The sequence below is a fragment of the Dendrobates tinctorius genome, unplaced genomic scaffold (genome assembly GCF_039654945.1).
Source record: "Dendrobates tinctorius isolate UK_male_01 unplaced genomic scaffold, ASM3965494v1 ptg000250l, whole genome shotgun sequence".
NCBI classification, from domain to species: domain Eukaryota; kingdom Metazoa; phylum Chordata; class Amphibia; order Anura; family Dendrobatidae; genus Dendrobates; species Dendrobates tinctorius.
The window spans coordinates 26,938,969-26,964,792 of NW_027361917.1; the positions used below are offsets into that span (position 1 = coordinate 26,938,969).

The 25,824-nt window shown below is 45.6% G+C and overlaps 2 protein-coding genes across 4 annotated transcripts in view; one reads left to right on the plus strand and one right to left on the minus strand.

Annotated features, from left to right (window-relative positions):
- The window catches only part of LOC141063508 (interferon-induced, double-stranded RNA-activated protein kinase-like), a 253,146-nt gene that overhangs the window by 165,902 nt on the left and 61,420 nt on the right, over positions 1-25,824 (plus strand). For all 3 annotated transcript variants that reach the window (XM_073557589.1, XM_073557588.1, XM_073557590.1), the window contains one exon: positions 13,444-13,566. In XM_073557589.1, the coding sequence (XP_073413690.1) occupies positions 13,444-13,566 (123 nt within the window). The remainder of the gene's footprint in view (positions 1-13,443; positions 13,567-25,824) is intronic.
- Positions 17,396-25,213, minus strand: LOC141063509 (acrosin-like). Its single transcript, XM_073557591.1, has 4 exons — positions 24,798-25,213; positions 20,875-21,140; positions 19,805-19,950; positions 17,396-17,836 (listed from the first exon to the last, which is right to left on the minus strand). Exons 1-4 carry the CDS (start codon positions 24,977-24,979, stop codon positions 17,480-17,482), a joined length of 951 nt encoding a protein of 316 aa, XP_073413692.1. The 5' UTR covers positions 24,980-25,213; the 3' UTR covers positions 17,396-17,479.

Genomic DNA, 25,824 nt, shown 5'->3' on the forward strand with positions numbered 1-25,824 from the left:
CACCGCGCCACTCAAAATCTACTTCGCCACAAAGGGCACTAGACTTTATTTTCACCCCCCAAGCATCCCCTCATCGCAAGCACAACAGCAACTGGTCCAACATCGCATCCCGTACCAGTGCGCCCGAGGGGAGACCCGGTGACTCCATCCATGGCTGCCAAATTTTGTAAAACTTTATTAATGCATTTCTTTTTAAATAAGCCCCCCTTTCCAATCTGATGACATTATTTAGTTTATTTTTAAGCTCTGACAATGTTGGTGGCATAGGATCCAACCAATGATATGCAAGTATCTTTCTTGCCTGATACAGGATGCGTGCTATTCCCAGGGCCACTGCAGAGTCCGGGTCAACCCCCTCCTCCCACAAATTCAACAAACATAGACGAGGTGACGGTCGTATTGTGATATGGTATACTTGGGCTATGAGTCCCAGGGTCTGCCTCCAGAAATCCCCAATGTGCCCGCACTCCCACATAACATGCATCAAGTGGGCATCATCCTGCCCACACCTAACACATTGTGTATTGGGCCTAAGTCCCATTTTAAATAATAAGCTGGGTGTTTTATATACCCTGTGAATGAGATATATTTGCGAAAGCCGCTGGCACTCAGAAACCGCCATTTTAGGGACCTGTTCTAGAATATCGGACCACTGGTCCTCCGTCAGGGGGCCAACGTCCCGTTCCCACTTATTCTTAGCAGCAGTCAGTGGATATGTCTCCAGATGGGCAGGTAATAATCTTTTATATAATTCAGAGATAAGTCCCCTAGAAGACTCAGATGTAAGTAGCATATGTAGTGTTTGATTATGTGTCACTATCACCGGATTTGTCCTTCTCTGTTTTTCCAATGCATGTCTTAGCTGTAAGTACTGATAAAAGAAGACGTGCGGGAGGTGAAATTCTGTTCTCAATTGTTCAAAACTCTTAAGAGTATTATTTTGCAAAATTTGTGACACCAGATAAATCCCTTTATCTTCCCATCTTCCGAACCCCACCAGCTTTTTGATCTCTTGCAAATCCGGATTTCGCCACAATGGCCACAATTCCGTAGGCCCATTTATCTTCAAAAGAGACTTACCCCTATCCCACACCTTGAAAATCATAGCCAACGTGGGGTATCGTGCCCCATTTATCTGCCGTCTTCCCACCTCCAACCGGCACCCTGGATATTTCCATACCGATCCTTCCCTCACAATATCACCACCATTGTCACACGCCCCGTCTCTACCCCAACCCTTAAGATGTTGCATCTGGGAGGCTATAAAGTATATGAATGGGTTTGGCACCGCCAATCCTCCCTCCTCCTTCCCTCGCTGCAGTATCTCCAAGCGAATCCTAGCCTGTTTTTTCTTCCAAATTAATTCCCGGAATAATGTATTTATTTTTGCAAAAAAGTCCCTACAGATCCACACCGGAGAATTATGTATCAAATATAATAATTGTGGCATCATTACCATTTTGATTAAGTTAGATCTACCAATATTCGACAACGGCAGGCGACACCAAATATGTACTTTTGCTCTAAATCGCTGCAACAGGGGCTCCAGATTCAGAGCCCGAAAATCCTTCGGGGCAGGACTAACAATTATACCCAGATACTTAAACCTCCGAACTACAGGGACCGGTATCTGCAAATCTGAGAAATCCGCCGGGAGAGGGTCTATCGGCATTAAAGCTGATTTGGACCAATTAATCCGAAGACCAGACCTCAGCCCAAATTCTCGAATGACCTTCATTGCCGGCAAAATCGAGGAATGTACCTTATCTAAATATAGAAGTAAATCATCCGCGTACAATGATATCCTCAACTCCACAGTTCCACATCTGAATCCCATTATTTCTCTGGACTTCCGAATTGCAACTGCCAATGGCTCCACCGCAGTAGCAAATAGCAAGGGCGAGAGCGGGCACCCCTGTCTAGTACCTCTCCCAAGAGGAAAAGACTCAGAGACCCTGCCATTAGCCCCAACCTTCGCCACCGGCGAGCCATACAACAGCCTCACCCAATTTATAAATCTGTGTCCAAAGCCCATTTTCCGAAGTACCGCCCACAAAAAACCCCACTCCAAACTATCGAACGCCTTAGCGGCGTCTAAGGACAAAATTGCTCTTCCCCCCAACTCCCCAGAACTATGTTGAATCCCCAAGTATAGTTTCCTAAGGTTCATAGATGTGGCTCTGCCTGGGATAAATCCCGTCTGATCCTTCTGTATAACAGATGAGATAACTCGGGACATCCTATTGGCGAGTACCTTGGCCAATAATTTAACATCTGTTGATAATAGGGAAATCGGGCGATATGAATCCGGAACCTCTGGATCCTTTCCGGGCTTTAATATTAAAACTATCAAAGCTTCCCTAATAGATGGCGGGAGGACCCTCTGCCTTTCAGCCTCTTCAAATACCTTAAGTAGCTTAGGTAGCAGTAAGGGTGCATAGGTTTTGTAAAACTCGCCTGGCAGGCCATCCATTCCTGGAGCCTTTTCATTTTGCATCTGACCAAGCGCCTCCTCCAACTCCTCCAACAGGATGTCCCGATCCAATGAATCCCTATCGCTATCAGCCAAAGCAGGGAGAGAGAGAGCATCCAGGTACTGCTCAATCTCAGTCTCCGTGAGACTGCAATCTGATGTGTATAGTCGCATATAATACCTCCTTATCTCACTCACTATGTCCGCACTGTCTGTCACAGGACCACCCGAGTCCGTTTTTAGCCTATTGATATATGAAGATCCGTCCTGTGCTCTAATGACCGTGGCCAATAAATGTCCTACTCCCTCCCCCTCTATAAAATATTTTTGTTTGAGGAAATAACGTTTATTTGCTGCCGCCGACATGAGGTTTTCCCTGAGCGACCCCTGTGCCTTCTCCAAAGCTTTTTTAGTTTCCTCTTTCGGGTTGAGTATCACCGCAGCCTCCGCAACAGACACCTCCTGGATCAGACTCTGGGTGTAGCGTCTATTTTGGCTTTTCCGTGTGCATATTTCTCTAATATATAAGCCCCTGACATAGGCTTTCATGGAATCCCAGACTATGTGTGATGATGCAGAGTACTCATTAAGTTGAAAATATTCTAGAATGGCATCATGCAAAGATCCCCCTATAAGCTGGATCCAGAAGGGATTAAGCTTCCAGATAGGTCTAGAATTGGTGAGGGGGTGTCCCCATGAAAGTGTGACATGTAGCGGCGAGTGATCAGATACACTTCTAGGCAGGTAGGCCACCCCTCGTACATATGGGGTCATGAGTGTATTCCCAATGGCCAGGTCTATCCGTGACATAGCGTGGTGGGAGCTAGAGTAGCAGGAAAACTGTCTGGCTGTGGGGTTTTGGACACGCCAAAGATCTACCATACCCAGCTCCACTAACGTTCTAGCAAATGAGGTTGAGGCTGCATCCTCTGATATGTTTCCCGAATGCAACTTATCCAAATAGGGATGCAAATATGTATTAAAATCTCCTATTAGAAGAGTCGGCGCAGGGGGAAAGGAACCCAAAATAGACAAGATTCTTTTTACTGGTTCGACTGAATAGGGCGGGGGGATGTATATGGCAACCAAAATAAATTGTATACCGTATAACGTGCAAAGCAAACATACAAATCTGCCCCCAGGGTCAACCACTGATTTAGTACATGAGAAGGGGATGGACCTGTGCACCAGCACACTGACACCCCGCGCATGGGTCGAGTACGTGGAATGATATTCATGTGAAACCCATCCCTTTCTTAGCCAATGAATATTATCTTTCACCATGTGGGTCTCAGACATACACAGGATAGCCGGGAGAAATTTCTGCATATTAGTAAATATAGCACATCTCTTATTTGCATCCCCGAGCCCCCTAACATTCCACGCTACAATATTAAGTGATATCGCCATAAGAGCAGACTAAAAAATGAGAAATCGGAACATACTCCACTCCCGAGGGAGAGAGGCAATCTCCACCATCCCTCAGTACAATGAATTGGGCGACACGGCTGACGCACATCACATCCCACAGAACAATTAGGGAATACAACAACAAACGAAAAAAACAAAGGAGGGAGAGGGAGCACTGCACACCAGTGCACAGCGCCCCTACCCCCAAACACAAGTGTAACTTGCACATTTCTCTCAAATAGAGAGAATCAGGGCTAGAAAACTCGCCCAGAGTCCATGCAGGGAGAAGGGTCCACAGCTTGTCACTGTAACGAGTGTCCACAGCAATCCGGTCAGCTCCCGCCCTGAATCCGAAATGGAATGAACAGTAGTAATTATACCAGCATAGCGTCCTAGACAAAAAGGAGTAACACCTGGTGGCGAAAAAAAAGGGAGAACTTCAAGTATTCTTCCTCCTCATGGACCTCTCATTAATATCCAGCCAGGACAGCGCCATTCCCGCCGTATCAAAAAAGTGCGTTTCTCCATTCACATCAATCCGCAGTCTAGCAGGGTACATCATGGAATATGTCACCTGTAAGTCACGTAGGCGTTTTTTAGTCTCAATAAATTGCGCCCTTTTACGCTGCACCTCCAGGGAAAAATCAGGGAAAATGGAGACTTTCCTCCCATTAATAGCAAGTTCCTTAATGTCTCTGGATCTGCGCAGGATAGCATCTCTATCTTTAAAGTGTAGGAGCTTAAGCAAGATGGGACGCGGGGGTGCTCCCGGCGGGGGGGCACGCGTAGGGACCCTGTGTGCTCTCTCAATAGTAAAGAATGGGGACAAAACATCTTTACCAAAGGTGTCCATTAGCCATTTTTCAAAAAAGCCAAGTGAGTCAGTCCCCTCCGTCCTCTCCGGAACCCCCACCAGTCGCAGATTACTTCTACGGGAGCGGTTCTCTAAATCATCCACCTTGTTCAGCAGTATTGTAATATTTTGCGTGGCTTTTCCCAGCTCCCGTGTTATTGGTGGCAATTTATCCTCCGTCGCACCAAGACGCTCCTCCAGTTCCCCCACCCTGGCAGTCACCCCTCGCAGCTCTTGTTTAATACAGGCCATGTCCTTGGTGACAATCTCCATTTGATTACTTAGAGTGGCCAGTGTGGTATTGCAGGAGTTAATTGCTGCGAGGATTTCTCCCAGTGTGGGCTCAGCAGTCACAGACTCCGGCTGCTCCCCATCCCCCACTCCTTCCTCCTCCAGCACAGGCCCCTGTGTCTGCACATGTTGGGCTGAAGGGGGGCCCAGTTTACTCACTGTTCCCTCCCTGGAGAGATGATCCTCCAGCTCCACGCTGCATCCAGCGTCTGCCTCAGTCTGTGCACTGGGCGATCGAGCAGCAGCAGGAGGCACCCTTGCATATCGTTCCAGCCTGCCAGCAGCTCCCATCGCTCCACTACCAGCCGACTTGTTGTTTGCTGGTGCCATCCTGGATGTAGCAGAGGCGCGCCCCGGCGTCTCCTTATCTTTTTTACTGCTGCGGTTCGACATGGCCCAAGGATCCTCCGCTGTCTAAACGCCCAGGGAGATATTGCAGCCCTCCAGGTCAGTGGGACTCGTCAGCAGTGCCGGTAATCAGGATTTATTGTCGGATCCGGGCAGGAGCTCTCTCACTCCACGTCCTCCCTACATGAGGTCCAGGCCACGCCCCCCTGGTGCAGCAGTTTCAGCGGTGCTCAGTGGTGCGGGGGGCTCCGGCGACATGGTGCGGCAGTTTCGATGGTGCTCAGTGCTGCTGCGGCCTCCGGCGACATGGTGCAGCAGTTTCGGTGCTGCGGGGGGCTCCGGTGACATTATGTGAAAGCCCGAAGCCCCCTGCACTTCTATTGCCTCGATGCTGTGGCCTCTGGGAAAATGGCCACCAGAGGCGGCGCATGTGCAAATTGAGATCTTGGCTCTGAGATCTCGGCTCCCAAGATCTCAATCTGCGCCTGGGGAATCAATCTGGACTCCGGGAAAATGGGCTCTGGAGGCGGCGTATGCGCAGATTGAGATCTCAGCTCCGAGATCTTGTCCGGCAGCCATTTTTCCGGAGGCCACAGCATCAAGGCAATAGAACTACGGGGGATTTGGGCTTTCACCTAATGTCACCGGAACCCCTGCAGCATCCTGCACCCCCGAAACTGCCGCAACATGTCGCCGGAGCCCCCAGCAGCATTGTGCACCGCCGAAACTGCCGCACCAGGCTGGGATCTTCGCCCTGCAGAGCTTTGGACCACCAGAAGAATCGCCCAACTCCTGCTGCCACCAGCGCTGCTGATTCGCCCCCCCCCCCCCCCCCCCCCCGGTAAGATGAATCCAGGACTGTAAGATGGACCCCATTTGACGCATTAATTTTTTTCTCTATCGCTTCATTGGGGGACACAAGATCCATGTGGTTGTATGCTGCTGCCACTAGGAGGCTGACACTATGCACATAAAAAAGTTAGCTCCTTCTCTGCGGTATAAACCACACCGACTGGCACTAAGTTAATCAGTTTTAGCTTAGTGTCAGTAGGAGTTGGACACAGGTCTTTCATTAGACCCATATCTACCTCAGCATGCGTCATTTCTTTTCAGGTACCCGGAGGGATACAGTGTGAACAGTCACTACTGTACTCCCACGAAGAAACTGAGTACGGCGTGTACTGCCACCCCGTATCCTCATATGTCTGGCCGGCAGGACCACAGCCCCTAACACAGAAGTGTGTTCAGGTGATCCGGACCCGGTCCTGCCTCCGTCTCCCCTTCCCATTCGCCCACAAGAGCCTGTCGGTTTGAGGAGACGTGGATGCTCCGTATCGCTGGAATTTCGGACGTCCGATCCTCACGGTGTGGAGGTATTTTCTTTCTCTCTTTCCCCCATCCCCTCCAGGACGAGTAAGGAAGAAGTTAGAAGATCAGGGAAGAGTATCAAAGCAAAAAAAAAAAGGAAGAAGCCCTTGCCTTTATTTCAATAGGGGTATTTTCCCTTTAATCCCCCTTTTCCAGCCATAATTCTGGATCTCTGAACGAGATACAGCAGGTGGAGCAGCAGCCATTGGATTGCACACATATGTGTCTCAGGGTTCTTCCCGCAGCTGCGCAGCTTGGCGATGTTTTTCTGGACTTTGCACTGCTCCCCCATGCTCCAGCGGTAACCAGCGCTAATCTAGGTCCCGGCTTCGGACGGGCGTAGCTGCGGCGTTGGCTCCGCCCCCTTCTCCTTTTTCTTCACGTGGGCATTTCTCCCGCCCGTTGCGTCGGCTGTTCTCTTCCGGCCTGCGCGCCGGAGCCAGTGCCATTTTACTGCTCCAGGACCTGGCGCAATTCCACCCCTTTCGGTGCTTACGCCATTTCGCAGCGACGGAGGATTCTTCCGGTCAGCGCAGGGCACAGACCCGCCGGGTCAGGAAAAAGGCTTCATTCAAGCCCACTCCTTCATGGCGTCCTCAAAGCTCCCATGGTTTATCCGCCAGGCCCAGACCTGGCATATCTTCCTTGGCATGACTCGTGTTCAGATTCCAGCGTATCTCCCAGGCTAGGCGGTCGTCTTCTGCTTTTTTTTTTAGGGACGTTTGGCTTGCCTCGGTGGGAGACGCATGGGTCAGGGAGGTAGTATCCTTAGGATACAAAATAGAGTTCGCTTCGTGTCCCCAAGATCGATTCTTCGAATCCCGTCCTCCAAAACATCCTGCTCTGGTTCCGGGTTTCTTTGCTTCCATTGCCTCCCTTCTCAGTTCGGGGGTTATCGTCCCCATCCCAAAAAAAGACCACTTCACGGGTTTCTATTTAAACCTGTTTGTAGTGCCAAAGAAGGGCGTCGTTGTTCGGCCCATTCTGGATTTGAAGTTACTGAACAGAAGAGTCCGCCTGCGCTATTTCAGGATGGAGTCCCTCTGCTCAGTAATTGCTTCCATGGAGGCGCAGGAATTCCTGTGCTCCATAGACATCCAAGACGCCTACCTCCTGATTTTTCCAGCTCATCAGAGGTTCCTGTGTTTCGGTTACAGCAGAACCATTTCCAGTTTGTCGCCCTGACGTTCGGACTCGCGACTGCTCCCAGGGTCTTCACAAAGATTATGGCAGCTTTCATGGCCATTTTGAGGGTCAGGGCCTAGTACTTATCCCATACCTTGACGACATCCTCATTAAGGCTCCATCTCTCTCTCAGGCCCAGGAAAGTCTGTCCATCGTCCTCGACTCCCTGGCCCGCTTCGGGTGGTTAGTCAACAGGAAAAAGTCCTGCTTTGTCCCGACTCAGCACCTTGTCTTCCTAGCCATGCTATTCGACACCCGACAGGAGACTTTTTTTCCTCGACGAGAAGACAGCAATCCTCCAGCAAGGAGTTCGCTCTCTACAAGACCCATCGGCTTCCTTCCTTCCGTTCAGCAATGAAGGTCCTGGGTAGAATGGTAGCAGCGTCGGAAGCAATCCCCTTTGCGCAATTCCACTCGAGACCACTTCAGCAGGCCATCCTTTCACAGTGGGAAAGGTCTCTCCTGTCACTGGATCGTCCGCTTCATCTCTCTTTCTGAGTCAAGTGGTCTCTCGACTGGTGGTTGTCATCCCCTCTCATCCTCCAGGGCCGGTGCTTCCTTTCCCTTCCATTAGCAGGTGGTAACAACGGATGGCAGCCTTCTAGGCTGGGGGGGCGGTTTTCTGCCATCTGATGGTTCAAGGGCGTTGGTCGGCACAGGAGTCCTCTCTACCGATCAACATCCTCGAGATAAGGGCCATCCTTCTGTCCCTCCATCACTGGGAGAGGCTTCTCAGGGGTCTACCAGTCAGAATTCAGACGGATAATGCCACAGCAGTGGCATACGTCAATCACCAGGGAGGGACCTGGAGTCCTCTGGCGATGGCCGAGGTATCCAGGATCCTCCTCTGGGTGGAGGCAACGGTTCCAGCAATATTCGCAGTGCATATTCCCGGCGTGGACAACTGGGCCGCAGATTTTCTCAGCCACGAGGGTCTCGCGGCAGGAGAGTGGTCTCTGCATCAGGAGGTCTATATATATTTACTTATATTTGTTTTGTGTGTGTAAACATTATAAATTTGAACATATGGTCTTCAATGGAGAATGAAAAAAAAAAAAAAGGTTGAACAAGGGAATGACATCACAAGTCTCTTTTTTTTTTTTAATACTGTATCTTTATTTAGCTCTATGGATATACAAAAATGCATGAAAAACGCATTCAAACACGCATAAAAAGCGTGCGTATTTTCCACTGCGTTTTTCTGCCAAGAGATGTAGAAACCTTACAGAAATGTATGCAAACAAATATGCAACGTGCGCACATAGCCTTACTACTCTTTTATGCCTTGAATATTTGTCTCTATTGTAAGCTTATGAGCAGGGTCCTCTCACTCTCCCCCTAATAAATAAATAAATATATATATATATATATATATATATATATACACTCACTGGCCACTTTATTAGGTACACCTGTCCAACTGTGTGTTAAGACTTAATTTCTAATCAGCCAATCACATGGCGGCAACTCAGTGCATTTAGGCATGTAGACATGGTCAAGACAATCTCCTGCAGTTCAAACCGAGCATCAGTATGGGGAAGAAAGGTGATTTGAGTGCCTTTGAACGTGGCATGATTGTTGGTGCCAGAAGGGCTGGTCTGAGTATTTCAGAAACTGCTGATCTACTGGGATTTTCACGCACAACCATCTCTAGGGTTTACAGAGAATGGTCCGAAAAAGAAAAAAAATCCAGTGAGCGGCAGTTCTGTGGCCGGAAATGCCATGTTGATGCCAGAGGTCAGAGGAGAATGGGCAGACTGGTTCGAGCTGATAGAAAGGCAACAGTGACTCAAATTGCCACCCGTTACAACCAAGGTAGGCAGAAGAGCATCTCTGAACGCACAGTGCGTCGAACTTTGAGGCAGATGGGCTACAGCAGCAGAAGACCACACTGGGTACCACTCCTCTCAGCTAAGAACAGGCATCTGATGGCTACTTTCAGCAGGATAATGCGCCATGTCATAAAGCTCGAATCATCTCAGATTGGTTTCTTGAACATGACAATGAGTTCACTGTACTCAAATGGCCTCCTCAGTCACCAGATCTCAATCCAATAGAGCATCTTTGGGATGTGGTGGAACGGGAGATTCGCATCAGGGATGTGCAGCCGACAAATCTGCGCCAACTGTGTGATGCCATCATGTCAATATGGTCCAAAATCTCTGAGGAATGCTTCCAGCACCTTGTTGAATCTCTGCCACGAAGAATTGAGGCAGTTCTGAAGGCAAAAGGGGGTCCAACCCGTTACTAGCATGGTGTACCTAATAAAGTGGCCAGTGAGTGTATATTCATACACACACACATACAGCCCTGGCAAAAACTAAGAGACCACTGCTGCACAGTTTTATAAAAATCAGCTTCTCTGTCTATGCATCCGTCATCATTCACACAGGTAGCAACTAGAGTCTATACTAGCGCATGGCCGAGCGCAGGTCCTTCTCCAGATCCCTGAGCTGGACCAATCAGATCTGGAGAAGGACCTGTGCATGTGACTCCCGATCTCCAGTGGGAGATCGTCTCGTGAGCATGCTCAGTGGAGCAACGGAAGAACTTAGCCTCTGGAGTGGCTTGCTGCTAAGCAGCCTGTGTTGCTATTGCTGGCCCAGAGGTGGCAGCAACAACCAGAACTGCAGAGTGTCGGGAGTGACGGTACTGCTGAGCAGGCTCCTCTGGATGGAGAATGGGAGACCACTGAATGTGAGGCTCTGGATCCCTGCTGTGCAGTTGCAGGAACCTGACGACTAACAGATTCCTTCTGCTCAGACAGTGTTCCCCAACTCTGAGGACTGTTTTTTTTCTAGCAGGACAATATGCCATGCCACACAGCTAGGTCAATCAATGTGTGGATGAAGGACCACTACATCAAATCCCTGTCATGGCCAGCCCAATCTCCAGACCTGAACTCCATTGAAAACCTCTGGAATGTAAATCAAGAGGAAAATGGATAGTCACAAGCCATCAAACAAAGAAGAACTGTTTACATTTTTGTACCAGGAGTGGCATAAGGTCACCCAAAAGCAGTGTGAAAGACTGGTGGAAAGCATGCCAAGACGCATGAAAGCTGTGATTAAAAATCATGGTTATTCCACAAAATATTGATTTCTGAACTCTTCCTGAGTTAAAACATTAGTATTGATGTTTCTATATGATTATGAACTTGTTTTCTTAGCATTATTTGAGGTCTGCAAGCACTGCATTTTTTTGTTATTTTGACCATTTCTCTTTTTTTGAAATTTTATATACCGTGTGTGTGTATTTATATATGTGTGTGTGTGTGTGTGTGTGTGTGTGTGTGTGTATGTATGTATGTGTATATACACTCACTGGCCACTTTATTAGGTACACCATGCTAGTAACGGGTTGGACCCCCTTTTGCCTTCAGAACTGCCTCAATTCTTCGTGGCAGAGATTCAACAAGGTGCTGGAAGCATTCCTCAGAGATTTTGGACCATATTGACATGATGGCATCACACAGTTGGCGCAGATTTGTCGGCTGCACATCCCTGATGCGAATCTCCCGTTCCACCACATCCCAAAGATGCTCTATTGGATTGAGATCTGGTGACTGAGGAGGCCATTTGAGTACAGTGAACTCATTGTCATGTTCAAGAAACCAATCTGAGATGATTCGAGCTTTATGACATGGCGCATTATCCTGCTGAAAGTAGCCATCAGATGTTGGGTACATTGTGGTCATAAAGGGATGGACATGGTCAGCAACAATACTCAGGTAGGCTGTTTCGTTGCAACGATGCTCAATTGGTACCAAGGGGCCCAAAGAGTGCCAAGAAAAAATTCCCCACACCATGACACCACCACCACCAGCCTGAACCGTTGATACAAGGCAGGATGGATCCATGCTTTCATGTTGTTTACGCCAAATTCTGACCCTACCATCCGAATGTCGCAGCAGAAATCGAGACTCATCAGACCAGGCAACGTTTTTCCAATCTTCTACTGTCCAATTTCGATGAGCTTGTGCAAATTGTAGCCTCAGTTTCCTGTTCTTAGCTGAGAGGAGTGGTACCCGGTGTGGTCTTCTGCTGCTGTAGCCCATCTGCCTCAAAGTTCGACGCACTGTGCGTTCAGAGATGCTCTTCTGCCTACCTTGGTTGTAACGGGTGGCAATTTGAGTCACTGTTGCCTTTCTATCAGCTCGAACCAGTATGCCCATTCTCCTCTGACCTCTGGCATCAACAAGGCATTTCCGGCCACAGAACTGCCGCTCACTGGATTTTTTTTCTTTTTCGGACCATTCTCTGTAAACCCTAGAGATGGTTGTGCGTGAAAATCCCAGTAGATCAGCAGTTTCTGTAATACTCAGACCAGCCCTTCTGGCACCAACAATCATGCCACGTTCAAAGGCACTCAAATCACCTTTCTTCCCCATACTGATGCTCGGTTTGAACTGCAGGAGATTGTCTTGACCATGTCTACATGCCTAAATGCACTGAGTTGCCGCCATGTGATTGGCTGATTAGAAATTAAGTCTTAACACACAGTTGGACAGGTGTACCTAATAAAGTGGCCAGTGAGTGTATATATATATATATATATATATATATATATATACACATACAGTATGTGTGTATATATATTTATATACACTGTGTGTGTTTGCGTATATATGTATATTATTATATTGTTTATTCAGTGAGGAACTTGCTCTATGCTATGGTAGGGGTGAGTTATTATTTGCCTTGCTGCATGCTTGTGATTGGCCAACTTAATATGGGGGGTGGGGAAGAATTACACGCCCCTAGTGAAAACTATCTGATAACACCCAGTTAATAAGAAATAACATTTTAGATGCCAAATACTTTGAATGCTACTATCTCTGCAACAGAGAGGTGAAATCAAACAAACAAAAACCTGTAGTTCACTCTGCACCCACTATTACATCCTGTGTCCAGCTCAACATTAAGAATTTAGTGAAAGGTGCTTTTTTGAAATTTGAGCTATCCAAGATCTCACAATACAGGCCAAATATGTTATTAGATCTGATATTAATTTCAGAGTTATTGTATAATCCTGATATTAACCATGAGTATTATTATGAGTATATATAAGTATTATTCTAGCCAAAGAGTGAGAGCTTATGATGTTCCTTACATCACTCTCGCAGCCTTACAAACGTCATGGTGTTCTGATGAGACCGGCGCTTGCGCAATTCACTCTCCTATTCAGTGCAGTGGACTCCATTCTCTCCTGTGCATACAATGATCTGATTAATAGCACTACTGCTAAATTTCCAAAGTCCCATGCATAATGTAAGGGATGTAGTGCACATCAATCGAAGCCAGAGGGGCAGCATTGACAGACTCTCGTCGGGTGTCTCTGTAATTCCCAGTGCTCATTTACATACATCCAGGAGCTGTGTATAGTTCTGTGTATAAGGTACGCCAGGCTGCAGGATGCAATAGACAGCTTGTCACTGCATAAGAATGAGGAGGCGCAGGTCTTACCCCTGATTCATTTTAATACCTTGTTTTGATACCATTATTCTATTTTCCAGCTTTTTACAGGCTTTTGACAATATTACAAAGCTTGATTCTGGAGGATATGGGACAGTATACAAAGCAAGAAAAATTCTTGATGAAAAATATTATGTCGTCAAAAAAGTAAAGAGGCGTTCAGAGTAAGTATTTTCAATAGATACACATTGTTCCGAACATGATATCACACAATACATATTTTAATTTGTCTACTTATGTATAAATGTATTGCTTGCTTCAAACACTACAGTTACGATCAGCACCCTACATGTCATGATCCCAGTGCAGGTTTTTGTGCTACACGTCAGGGGTTAATGTCTGGAGCTCAGTGCAGGTTTTGGACCTGCACACCTGGGGTTAATGATTGTGGCATCTCTATGGTTCTGGGAGAGCATCTTAAACCCCTGGGAAGCTCCAATCCCTGTCAGTTATACTTTTGCCTTTGGCCGAGTGTGGTGACCTCTGTGTGCCTGTTCGTTGTTATAGCTTGCTTATATGGTTCTGACCCGGTTCTGTTCCCTGTTGTGAGTTTGCCAGTTGATTCTGTACTTCCCTACTCTCCCTGTGTATGACTCATTGCATGTGATCTGACTACTCTCTGCTCGCCCCTCTTGTACCTTGCAGCTATCTCTGTGTATGACTCATTGGCTACGTCCTGACTATCCTCCCTGTCTATGCCCCTTGGGAACTTTGTCTCGCAGTTACCCTGCTAGGAGTTCTCGTGCAGCTCCTAGCACTCTGGAGTTTAGGCCACGCCCCCAGCAGTCACGTGCTTCAGGTCCTGCTGTTCTGAAGTACGCACCTACTCGGTTGCTGCCCGCTCCACAGGTATCTTTGAGCACAGTTCGCTTTACTCAGGACACGCACAATGGCTCAGTGAGCAAGTGCAGTGCAGTGTTCTTGACATTATAACTGACCATGAACTTTTTTTTTTTTTTTCTCTCCTCACTTCTGCAGCATGGACCCAATGCATGCCTTATCTGAGCAGGTGAAATGCTTGACTCAGTCGCTGCAGAAGCTAAGTTTGGAACACCAAGATCTGGCCCAGTCCCAGCGGCAGTTTGCGGACTCGGTTCAGGGGGTGCTTTCCGCAGGCTTTCAGCAGGTGGGGAATAGAGATGTCATTTTAGTCCCAACCGAATCCCCGGTTAAATTGCCAGATACATTTTCTGTTAACAAAGATGAATTCAGAGCATTTAAGGAGGGCTGTAAGCTCCTTTTCTCTTTGAGACCCCGCTCCTCTGGGTGATGAGAAACAGAGGGTGGGGGTGGTTATGGCCCTGCTCAGGGGGTCCCCACAAGCCTGGGCATTTTCGCTTTCCTCTTCTGCCCCTGAGAGAATGTCTGTGGATGCGTTTTTTGAAGCCTTAGGGCTTATTTATGATGAGCCTGATAGAGTGCGTTTGGCTGAGGACAAGGTGATGAGTGTTACCAGGGGGAGCTCTCGGCCGAGTGGTTCTGTACTGAATTCAGACGTTGGGCAGCCGACATTTCTTGGAGTGATGCCGCCCTTCGGGGGCTGTTCCGTAGAGGCCTGTGTGAACGTCTGAAGGATGCCCTGGCACTCCATCCTCCACCTGACTCCCTGGAGGATGCCATGACCCAAGCGGTTCGCATGGATCCCAGACTGCGGGCTAGAGGCGTTATGCAACTGGAAACACCATTATTCTTCAGTGGAGATGAGACCCGGACTCTTCCTGTGGCTATGGGAGTGAGCGCTGTCACCTGTGAGGAAAAGGAAAGAAGACGCCGCCGGGAAAAGCAGTTGTGCTTCTATTGTGGGGAATCTGGACACTGGAAGGACTGTCCCTCCTGTCCGTCATCCTCCAAGATGCCAAAAAGCCTAAAACGTTTTGGAAGAATGTTCTCTGGTCAGATGAGACAAAAGTAGAGCTTTTTGGGCAAAGGCATCAACATAGAGTTTACAGGAGAAAAAAAGAGGCATTCAAAGAAAAAAACACGGTCCCTACAGTCAAACATGGCGGAGGTTCCCTGATGTTTTGGGGTTGCTTTGCTGCCTCTGGCACTGGACTGCTTGACCGTGTGCATGGCATTATGAAGTCTTAAGACTACCAACAAATTTTGCAGCATAATGTAGGGCCCAGTGTGAGAAAGCTGGGTCTCCCTCAGAGGTCATGGGTCTTCCAGCAGGACAATGACCCAAAACACACTTCAAAAAGCACTAGAAAATGGTTTGAGAGAAAGCACTGGAGACTTCTAAGGTGGCCAGCAATGAGTCCAGACCTGAATCCCATAGAACACCTGTGGAGAGATCTAAAAATGGCAGTTTGGAGAAGGCACCCTTCTAATATCAGGGACCTGGAGCAGTTTGCCAAAGAAGAATGGTCTAAAATTCCAGCAGAGCATTGTAAGAAACTCATTGATGGTTACCGGAAGCGGTTGGTCGCAGTTATTTTGGCTAAAGGTTGTGCAACCAAGTATTAGGCTGAGGGTGCCAATACTTTTGTCTGGCCCATTTTTGGAGTTTTGTGTGAAATGATCAATGTTTTGCTTTTTGCTTCATTCTCTTTTGTGTTTTTTCATTTAAGACAAATTAAATGAAGATAATAATACCAAAGAATTTGTGTTTGCAATCATTTTCAGGAAGAAACTGAGTATTATCTGACAAAATTGCAGGGGTGTCAATACTTTTGGCCACAACTGTAAATGTTCCTCTTTTGACATTACTCTGGCGTAAATTAGACTTTAAACTTGTGCAGGATACACTCTGGTATGTGAAACATGGCATGTATACAGCTGATACATAGACTTCATATTTGACATTTAATTACAGGGACTGTACAGTTTCGATGACACCTTTTCTGTTAACATATTATCTCAGAATGACTCCTTTTGCTTGTAAGTCGTATGATCAAATATCCCAACAGATTAAATCCACTTAGTGAACAGACTGTTCCAAGGTTTTTGCCATCTCATCTGAGAGCAGGAACAGAGACCCTGACTCCAGTGATGTGTCAACTACTGGATTCATTGATGCAGTTTTGAAAAAAATCACTGGTTTATCTGATTCAGTTCTACAATTTTTCTGAATGCTGAGCTCTGTATAACCTTCCCCACACCACTGATTGGCAGCTTTCTGTATACACTGTGCATAGGCAGGAAGCTGCCAATCAGTGGTGGGGGCTGGATCATAAAGAACTCATAAATATGGAAGAATACATGGCAGCAGGTTTACTAGTTCTCTAGTGATAATCTGCTGATAAAACAGTGACATTATTAAAACTACAGCAAGTAGTCGAGTAAGTGACATATAGCTAGAATCAGGGTCTCTGTCTCTACATTACGCTGCTCACGGATTAGATGGCAAACACCTTGTGACAGATTCCCTTTTAAAGCATTTTTATTAAAGGAGTTGTCAACTACTAGGACAACCCCTTCTTAAACTAAATGTTTGGCCCCAATAATATACTAAAGCCTATACTCACCTCCGGTTCTAGCTGTTGCAGCGGTGTCAGCACTCGCTCTGCCCCGCGGCTGTGATACGGTGCTGTGTCATGTGATGCATGGCACCCAATCATCGTTGGCGTCACTGTCTCCGCCCTCGATAACCTGAACATGAAGAGGAAGTCCGGGCTACAGCTGCTTTCTGGCTTCCTCTTTATGTTCAGTTTGTACAAAGGCGGAGAGAGTGATGCCAGCGCAGATTGGGCACCGGGCATCATGTGTCACTACACCACATCACAGCCCCGGGGAGAGCGAGTGCCAACACCGCAGGAAGGACGCCGGCATGGGAGGTGAGTATAGGCTCTATTATTATATCTTGGCCAAACATTTAGTTCAAGAAGGGGTTGTCCTATTGGTACACAACCCCTTTACGCACTGCATGGCTCCCTGTCATGTGTAAAAGACAACAGAAGAATATGCTTTCCCTATATCTAAGCCTAGAGGCCAGGGATCTAGAGCAAGAGAATTCAGTCTCTAGAGCAGCCAGGTAATCACGACCCATAGACATAGAATGCATAAACTTGTATTTATTAGATAATTTGTTTTCCGAAACTATTCTCTCTTTGGATGTGATGGCGGGTGACCATAGGCTTATGGCTTTCCTCTTACTTTACTGGATACGTCTATCCTTTTCTTAACGTGTATGTGGCGTGGAGGTGGCCCAGTGTAATTGTGCTTCAATACCTGAACTCGAGTTTTATTGAGCAGTTTTTTTCCTTTAATAACAGCAGTAAATGTCATAGTGTCCACTCTTGGTGTAGTTAATATTGGTGTAGTTATAGTTGATATTGACAACTTTACATGGATCCATTCTAAAAAGTACTGTGTGTTGGTGTACACGCCTGGCTTCCTTGACTGGGCACAGCCACTGCCCCAACTTGTGATACCAATCACATAATATTTAGAAGTCGCTTCATCCAGGCACATTAAGGGTCCTCCGCTGTCACCCTGTAAGTAGCAAAACATTATTAAAATGTCGAAAAAATATGAAAAACAGGTCCGCTCACCCACATAAGGAAGATCCCTGCAGAGGAAAGTTGTGGTGCCACAGGAAAAAGGTAAGGAGATAAATTCCAGCAAACAAATCTAGCAATGATTAAAGACAGTAGTGTGAAATGCGTTTGCTTGTAACAGCTGGTTACTAGGGATGAGCTTTCCGATATTGAAATATCGGAACTCGGCCCCATATTTGCGATATCAGAATTCCGATTCCCGATTTTTTTCACATCGGAAATCCCATAATCCTTCAGCCTCTGAGCGCTCCGTGGAGCCATGTCAGTCAAAGGGCATATTGACACCACCACCGGCAGTTTTAATTTAATAATGTAAAATCACTAACCCTAACTCTAACTATCCCTAACCCCTTAACCCTTACCACTAAACCTAACCCTATCTAACCCTTACCCTAACCCTACTAACCCTAACCCCTAACCATAACCCTACTAATCCTAACCCTACTAACCCTAACCCCTAACCCTACTAACAATAACCCCTAACCCTACTAACCATAAGCATAACCCTAACCCTAACTAACCCTAACCCTACTAACCCTAACCATAACCCTAACTAACCCTTACCCTAACCATAACCCTAACTAACCCTTACCCCTAACCCTACTAACCCTAACCATAACCCTAACTAACCCTAACCACAACCCTAACCCTACTAACCATAACCCTAACAAACCCTAACCCCTAACCATAACCCTACTAATCCTAACCCCTAACCCTACTAACCATAACCCCTCACCCTAACACTAATAACCCTAACCCTACTAACCATAAGCATAACCCTTACCCTAACCCTACCAACCCTAACCATAACACTAACTAAACCCTAACCTTTACCCTAACCCTTACCATACTAACCATAAACACTAACCCTACCCCAACTAATCCTAACACAAAGAAAAAACACTGCTGTTAAGATGATGGCGACCAGTTTTCCTGCTACAGCTTTCGCTCTGTGCATTTTTCTAGCAATTTTTTTGCTCCTCTGCAAGCTCCTTCCCCATTATCCTGAGGTGTTTCCCCTCCATTTTATCCATTATATAGCACTGTAGTGGTCATTTTGTAATTATGATTTTTTTCTCCCATTGGCTTGCATTGATATCGGAAATTCCGATATTTTCCAATATCTGAAATCGGAATTCCGATACGATATTGGGCAATATCGCCCATCTCTACTATTTACTGGATATAATGGCGGCAACTTGCATGGCTTCTCAGCGCCACTCCACTCACCGCACAATTTCTCCTTGCGGCAGGCCGTTCCGCTAAATTTGTTTCCTCCTTCACTCCTCAGCACTGCTGTACTTGCAGGTGATATCCATCTAGCCTCAGAGGGCATGGTAGGTCTCTGCAGGAATTTAACCCTGCCGTGTCCTGAAGAGATTAAGTTCCCCGGCCTATCCCATCTAACAGGGCCTTTTATTAGGCAGCTCCGCCTACCACTCCCCCCCAGAATGTTGGTTACTGCTCTGGCAACAAACGTGTATGCATTCTCCTGTGTTCCGCTTCTTGTTAACGTCCCGGCCTGTTTCCTGTCCTGCCTGACCTCTCTGATCTTGACCTCGGTTTCGTTTTCTGACCTTGTTCTGCTTGCCCCAACCTCGGATCGCCTGACTATGCCTCTTTCTCGACCCTCTGCACCTCCTACCCCTGACTGTGACTCTTCGGTTGCAATCCCAGGGAATTCTCTAGAGTGGTATCTGGTGCAGTTGGTCCACATCCACCAGTATTACACTGGACTTGTGACCTTTTTTATATTAGTTTAATAAAGCGTGCTTTTGCAGAGATTTAGATACTGGAATTTAACTCCCTACCTTTATTAAAACGTGTTAAATTGTCCTTAATAGTAATAATGTGATTTAAAGGAAGAAATATTGGTACACATTCTGATTATTTTAAGTCCCACCTGGCAACTGTCAATTCCACCTTCTTCATATCCAGCACATAGGTTGTACTTCCAAATCACACCGTTATACCAGCGAGAGCTGTTGCATCTTTGGGGATTAACCTGGTTCACTTTAGCCTCCTGCAGAATATCTGCCGTTTCTGCAGCTGTATAATGGTATAATAGTCTGCATCATAATTGGGCTGTATTATGGTTAACATCAATAAATTATATAAAACAGTCCACACATGTTCAGCATCTCCTTCCCAACGTAGTGCATGGCCCTTTTCTTAGAGGCAATATTATTCTTCATAATGGCTCTGTTCACTCACGGCATAGAGTATCATTACCAAAATGCCAACTGAAAATGCAATGGGCAGTCCCTTTCTACAACTTATGTCTTGCTCACGTCAAGACCTGTGATGGGTGCGTGCAATAGACAGATTTTCATGCTAAAAAAATGTTTGATTCAGTACATGCTCCAGTCATCTAAGAAGACTGGGAATGGATCAAGCTGCTGCTTTTACAGAGGAAATACTGTGTAAAGCAGGGAATTCATGTTGCTAAATGAGTGTACTTCAAAATATATTGCCCTTGGAGGGCATATGGAATATGTAAGTTATAGAAACTTGTGAAATTGTACCAAACAAATTATAAAAGGGGTTCTCCACCTTGGAGAGTCATTATTTTTTGGAAGGGTCTATTTCTATTAGACTGATCACAAAATGTTATGCTGTGATACCCAACCATGAGATGTCATCTAGGAGAAAACCAATTGTCCTGTAGTGCGACCAAAGGGAATTGAGTGTTACACAATTAACATTTAAATCAATAGGTTGTGAGAACAATGCAGGACAGGAAACACCCTCCAGAGAAAAGTTCTTTACAACCACTCAAGCCATAAGGATCTTGAACCGAGGATCCCCCTTTATTAATTCAGAATTCCTAATAGGGTATGTGAAAATGGGTTCTCTAAGCTAGCCAGACCCTTTAAGAAGTCTACTACTAAATGATGTTAATTGTCCCATATTTGGTTAACTAGGAGCCATAGTAACACTACAGAGGAATTATATGTGATGGTTATTACTTACAATTCTCAGCCATAACTCCCCAGCCACCTACGTAGCACGGCTGGAATGTTGTGATGTCCATGGCAGCAGTAGGTAAGCAGGCTGGCTGCACATAGTCGTTATATTGCACTGTTGAATTTAGCTCTATAAGGGCAATATCCGAGGCCTCTATGCGTGGGTTGTAATTCTCATGTTCAATATATGATTTGATGGAACGTATCTGCACATCTTCAGAAGGTTCTGACAGTTGGTGACCACCTATGATTATTTTCCAATTGAACACAGACCTTTAAAGTTTAAAAAATATTTTTTTAGTTGCACACACACACGTACGTGCACGCATGCGCGCACACACACATACACATCATCTGATTTCACGTACTCCTGCACTGATTAGAAGCACTTCTACTTCATATTATACGGTGCAGGTTTCAGTTAGCAATGCAGGGGTTAAAATGTTCAGCTTAGTCTTTGAAGCTTTCCTGCTTGAATGATCTCAGCTGTTCAGTATTGACCACTCCCCTCTCCTATATATGCTGGCCTCTGGCAAACTGGATTGCCTGTGTTTAGTTTTTTACTGCCTGGTGTGGTGGAGATCACAATTGTTGATAGAGGTGTTTGGAGTATCGTGCTATGACTGGCTTGGTGTTTCAGCTTTGTGCAAATCCTCATTCTCTCTTATTTGGTTTTCCTTCCTTTTCTCTCTGGTGTTCCTCTCTGTTGTCTGTGAGTGCATATTTGTATGTTTGGTATTTTCCTTTATCCTATTACGTCACCCTTGTTAGTCTGGTTTGTGTATATACATACACTATTACTCCCCACTTTACTGGGTGGAGGAGGGGGTTAGATATAAGGCTGATTTAAGAGTTCAGCAACGTACGTGGCCCTGGCACCTTCATCATCAGAACTAATCCATGGAGCAGGGATAGCTAAGGCACCCCTAGTGTTAGGGATAGGAAGGAGCGCAAGAAAAAAAAGTGTTCAGCTCACCCTTTATACTTCCATGTTGCTTTCAAGCACAGGCCACAGCTCTGTTAGGCAGTAGTCAAAATACGGAAAGGACAGTCCAGCTCAAAAGGGTAAAATCCAAATAATTTTATTTAGATATCCATAAAATAGGTATGCAGAATACAAAAATGCATGAACCCGACCGGAAAACCGGAGGGAAGGTTGAGGAGACACTACGCGTTTCGAACGAAAAGTTCTTAAGGTAAGGGATATATTCCGAACAATGTATTTTTTGTTCTTGTAAAAAACGGACAGCACACGGACCCAATGTTATCCCATGTGTCAGTTCACATGGGCTGTTTAGTACACGGACCTTATGTCCATTTGAAAACAATTGCATCCTGTGCTACTATGGTCCAATTTATGGACCAAGACGAGTGCATGTAAATAGCAGACAAGCAGATCATGTTAGGGATTGGAGTAGCAGTTCTGGTGTAACAAAATGCCAGCAAAAGTAATAAATTTGACAGAGGGCGTAGCCCTACCTCTGCCCGACTCCTCCCAAGTTACGCCCATTTCGGTGGAGCTGATCCAAAGTGGAAAAATCAAAATGACACATTTACGTGTATGCGTCAGTGAAAATCTGCTGTCAGTTTTTCAGTGACTAGTAGGAGAAGCTTGAGAAGCCTCCATGACTTATTTTTTTCTTTGCATACAAGAAAATATGCTAAAACTCTAATGGTAAAAATGACACACGGACCAAATATTGATTAAAGTCTGTTTCAAAACATTTATGTATGTGAAAAAAATGGAAGTCTGAATGGGCCTGAATGATTATGCCATTACCCAGATATATTTTGTACAGGATATCAGCAAGCAAGGAGTATGAAAAGAAACCTGTCGGTATTTGTTACATTACGTAGTGGCACTTGTTCCCCAATAAACATGATTTTTTTTTAATGTATATCTGATGTGCAAGTCATGAGAAATATAGTATAGAAGCCATGTGCAAATCAGACTAATAGTGCATAGGGGTGTGTCATTGCTCTCGGACTGCTTTTTCCAAGTGCATTGACACACCCACAATGTACTTTCAGCCTGATTTGCATATGACTGTGCTAGATTTCTCATGTCTGGCACATTGGATCTTTACAAAGTACAGTTAGAACACCACTATTCCCGCACTATTGATTGGCAGCTTTATGTGTACACTGTGCAGAGAAAGAAAGCTGCTAATCAGCTGAGGGGCAGGGTTACACAGAACAGGAGGACTACATGGCACGAGACAACCAGTCCTCTAATGATAATTTTCTGCTGATAAAATACTGACCTTTTTGAAACTACAGCAAGCAGTCTAGTGACTCATCAGTGAAATCGGGCTCTCTGCCCCTACATCATACACCTTCTCAACTACGATATTCTGCTATACAATGGCATGTAAAAGTTTGGGCACCCCTGATCAAAATTAGTGACATTGTGAACAGTTAAGTAAGTTGAAGATGAAACTATCTCTAAAAGACCTAAAGTTAATAAAGTCACGTTTCCGTTGTATTTTAGGCAACAAAATATACCATTTTTTTTATTTTTTAGATAAGACATATCCCCCCCCCCCCAAATTTGAGAGGATAAAAGGAATGTATCTTACCTAGGGATTAAGATCACAGGTGCCATGGTCGCTGATTCAGAAGGTCGGCGGTGGCAAAAGGAGTGGGGCAATGCTGTGAACCCCGTCATCTCAGAAGACGCCGGTGCCGGTGAGCAGAGGTCCTCTTTCCCGTACGTATACCTGTTGTGGGCTTCGAGAATATAGCCGCCGATTGACATCTTGGAAGACGAGATCACCATCTGCGCTTGCTCTGCCTCTGATGGACATTTTACCGAGGACCACTACAGAGATATGTACGGGAGAGAGGACCTCCACTCATCGGCACAGACTTCTTCCGAGAGGACGGGGCCCACTGCATTGCCTCACTCCTCCTGCCGCCATTGACCACCTCCTGAATCAGCAACCCTTCTGAGAGGACGAGGCCCACAGCATCATCCTACTCATGCCGCTGCCAACCTCCTGTAGCAGCGACTCTGCCACCTGGGACCCCACTCCACTACTGCCGCCAGCTAGGTAAGCTACCGTAAAAGCAGATTATAAGGCGGACAGCAATTTTATTTAAAAATGTTTTTTTTTCCTATTTTCCTCCCGCACCGTGCATGTACCTAATACCTAGTAGCACCCCGTTTTGAAAGTATTACAGCTTGTAAATGCTTTTTGTAGCCAGACAGGAGTCTTTCAATTTTTGTTTAAAGGATTTGCCTTCATTCTTTTTTGAAAATTCTTCCAGTTCTGTGAGATTTCTGAGTCGTCTTGCATGCACTGCTATTTTGAGGTCACAGATTTTCAATCAGGTTCAGATTAGGGGACTATGAGGGCCATTGTAAAACCTTCAGCTTTCACCTTTTGAGGTAGTTTATTGTGGCTTTTGACGTGTTTTGGATCATTATTAGTGATGAGAGAGTATACTCGTTGCTCGGGTGTTCCTGAGCATGCTCGGGTGTCCTCCGAGTATTTTGGCGTGGTCGGAGATTAAGTTTATGTCTAAGCAGCTTCATGATTTGCATCACCTAGCCTTTCCTATGATGGTGAACAAGCCATAGCCCCAACAGACTAATTAACATCTGAAACCTATTGTCAAAGAAATCTGAGCACTCAAATCTCCAAGGGTGCCCAAACTTTTCCATCCACTCATTTTTCCATTTTGTAATTTTTAAAATGTAAAAATGACAATTTTTTTTGCCTGAAATACAAAGGAAATGTGTTATCCTTCACTGTAGGCCTTTTAGAGATCATTTCATCTTCAACTTGCTTAATTGTTCACAATAACAGTAATTTTGACCAGGGGTGCCCAAACTTTTACATTCCACTGTATGAAAAAAACAGTCTGTACACGCCTTCAGTGGCGACCCTGTTCCTCAGATTTTAATTCCTTTAAAGTCTTCCTTACCTTTTGTTTGCTTTGAAGCAATGTGCTGCTGTTAACACCCACAAATGATTAAGTAGTGTTCCTCCACAAGTGTGTGGATGACCACTTCGACTTGGGACCTGAATGCTCACAAGCCATGGCCATGCTCCTGGTTGAGCATCTACTCCACCCACAATCCTCATGCCTCCATATGCTGCAACCATGGGTCGTACGCCACAGTCTTGAAGAAAGAATTACTTTCATATTAGAAAGTGGTGAAAGATGCAATTTTTTCATGATTTACATACACATACATATTCTCAAGCTTGTCAATAAAAGTCAGTGGTAGCTAGGGCACTGTGTTTCCATGCACCAGGGATGTCAAACTCAAATATACAGAGGGTGAAAAAATTAAAAGCTTGGACAAAGTGGCAGGCAAACCTTGACATTTATTTATAAAAATGCCTACAATTGAGAAAGTTTTACATGATCATCAAATATAACGATGAACTTAGAGGTTGTCCTACAAACAAAGTAAATTTTAATGAATAGAACTTAGAATAAAATATTTGAATAATATGTTATGTAAAAAGCATATGGCCCAATGGCCTAATTGGAATATGTAATAACAAGCGATAAAAAACCTTGAACAATACAGATAATAAAGTATGATGCAAACAAATGTGCCCTCAAGCACAGTATGATACCCCCACAGTGAATGCCTCCACAATACCCTTCGTATGCACAGTATGATGACCCTCCTGTACCTCCCCCTCCCTCAACTACCGCGACAAAGAATGGTGACCCCATCACAGTTTGATTCTCCAACTGTAATTTTCACACAGCCATACAGTATAATGGCCACAAAAAGTGCCCTATACATTATAATGGGCCCTATATAGTCCTCCATACAGTATAACCGGGCCCTGCATTCCTTTCTATACAGTATAATTGCCCCACATAATGCTCCATTCCGTAAAATGGCCACAAAAAGTGCTCCATACAGTATAATGTGCCCCACAGTCTTCCATACAGTATAGCGGGGCCTTGAATTATCTTCCACACAGTA

Coding starts and splice junctions, on each gene's coding strand:
- LOC141063509 (XM_073557591.1), bottom strand. CDS start 24,979: ATGGTTGCAGCATATGGAGGCATGAGGATTGTGGGTGGAGTAGATGCT. Junction 21,141..24,797: donor TGCTTCAAAGCAAACAAAAG/GTAAGGAAGACT, acceptor TAAACTTTAAAG/GTCTGTGTTCAATTGGAAAA. Junction 17,837..19,804: donor GTGGAATTGACAGTTGCCAG/GTGGGACTTAAA, acceptor TGCTACTTACAG/GGTGACAGCGGAGGACCCTT.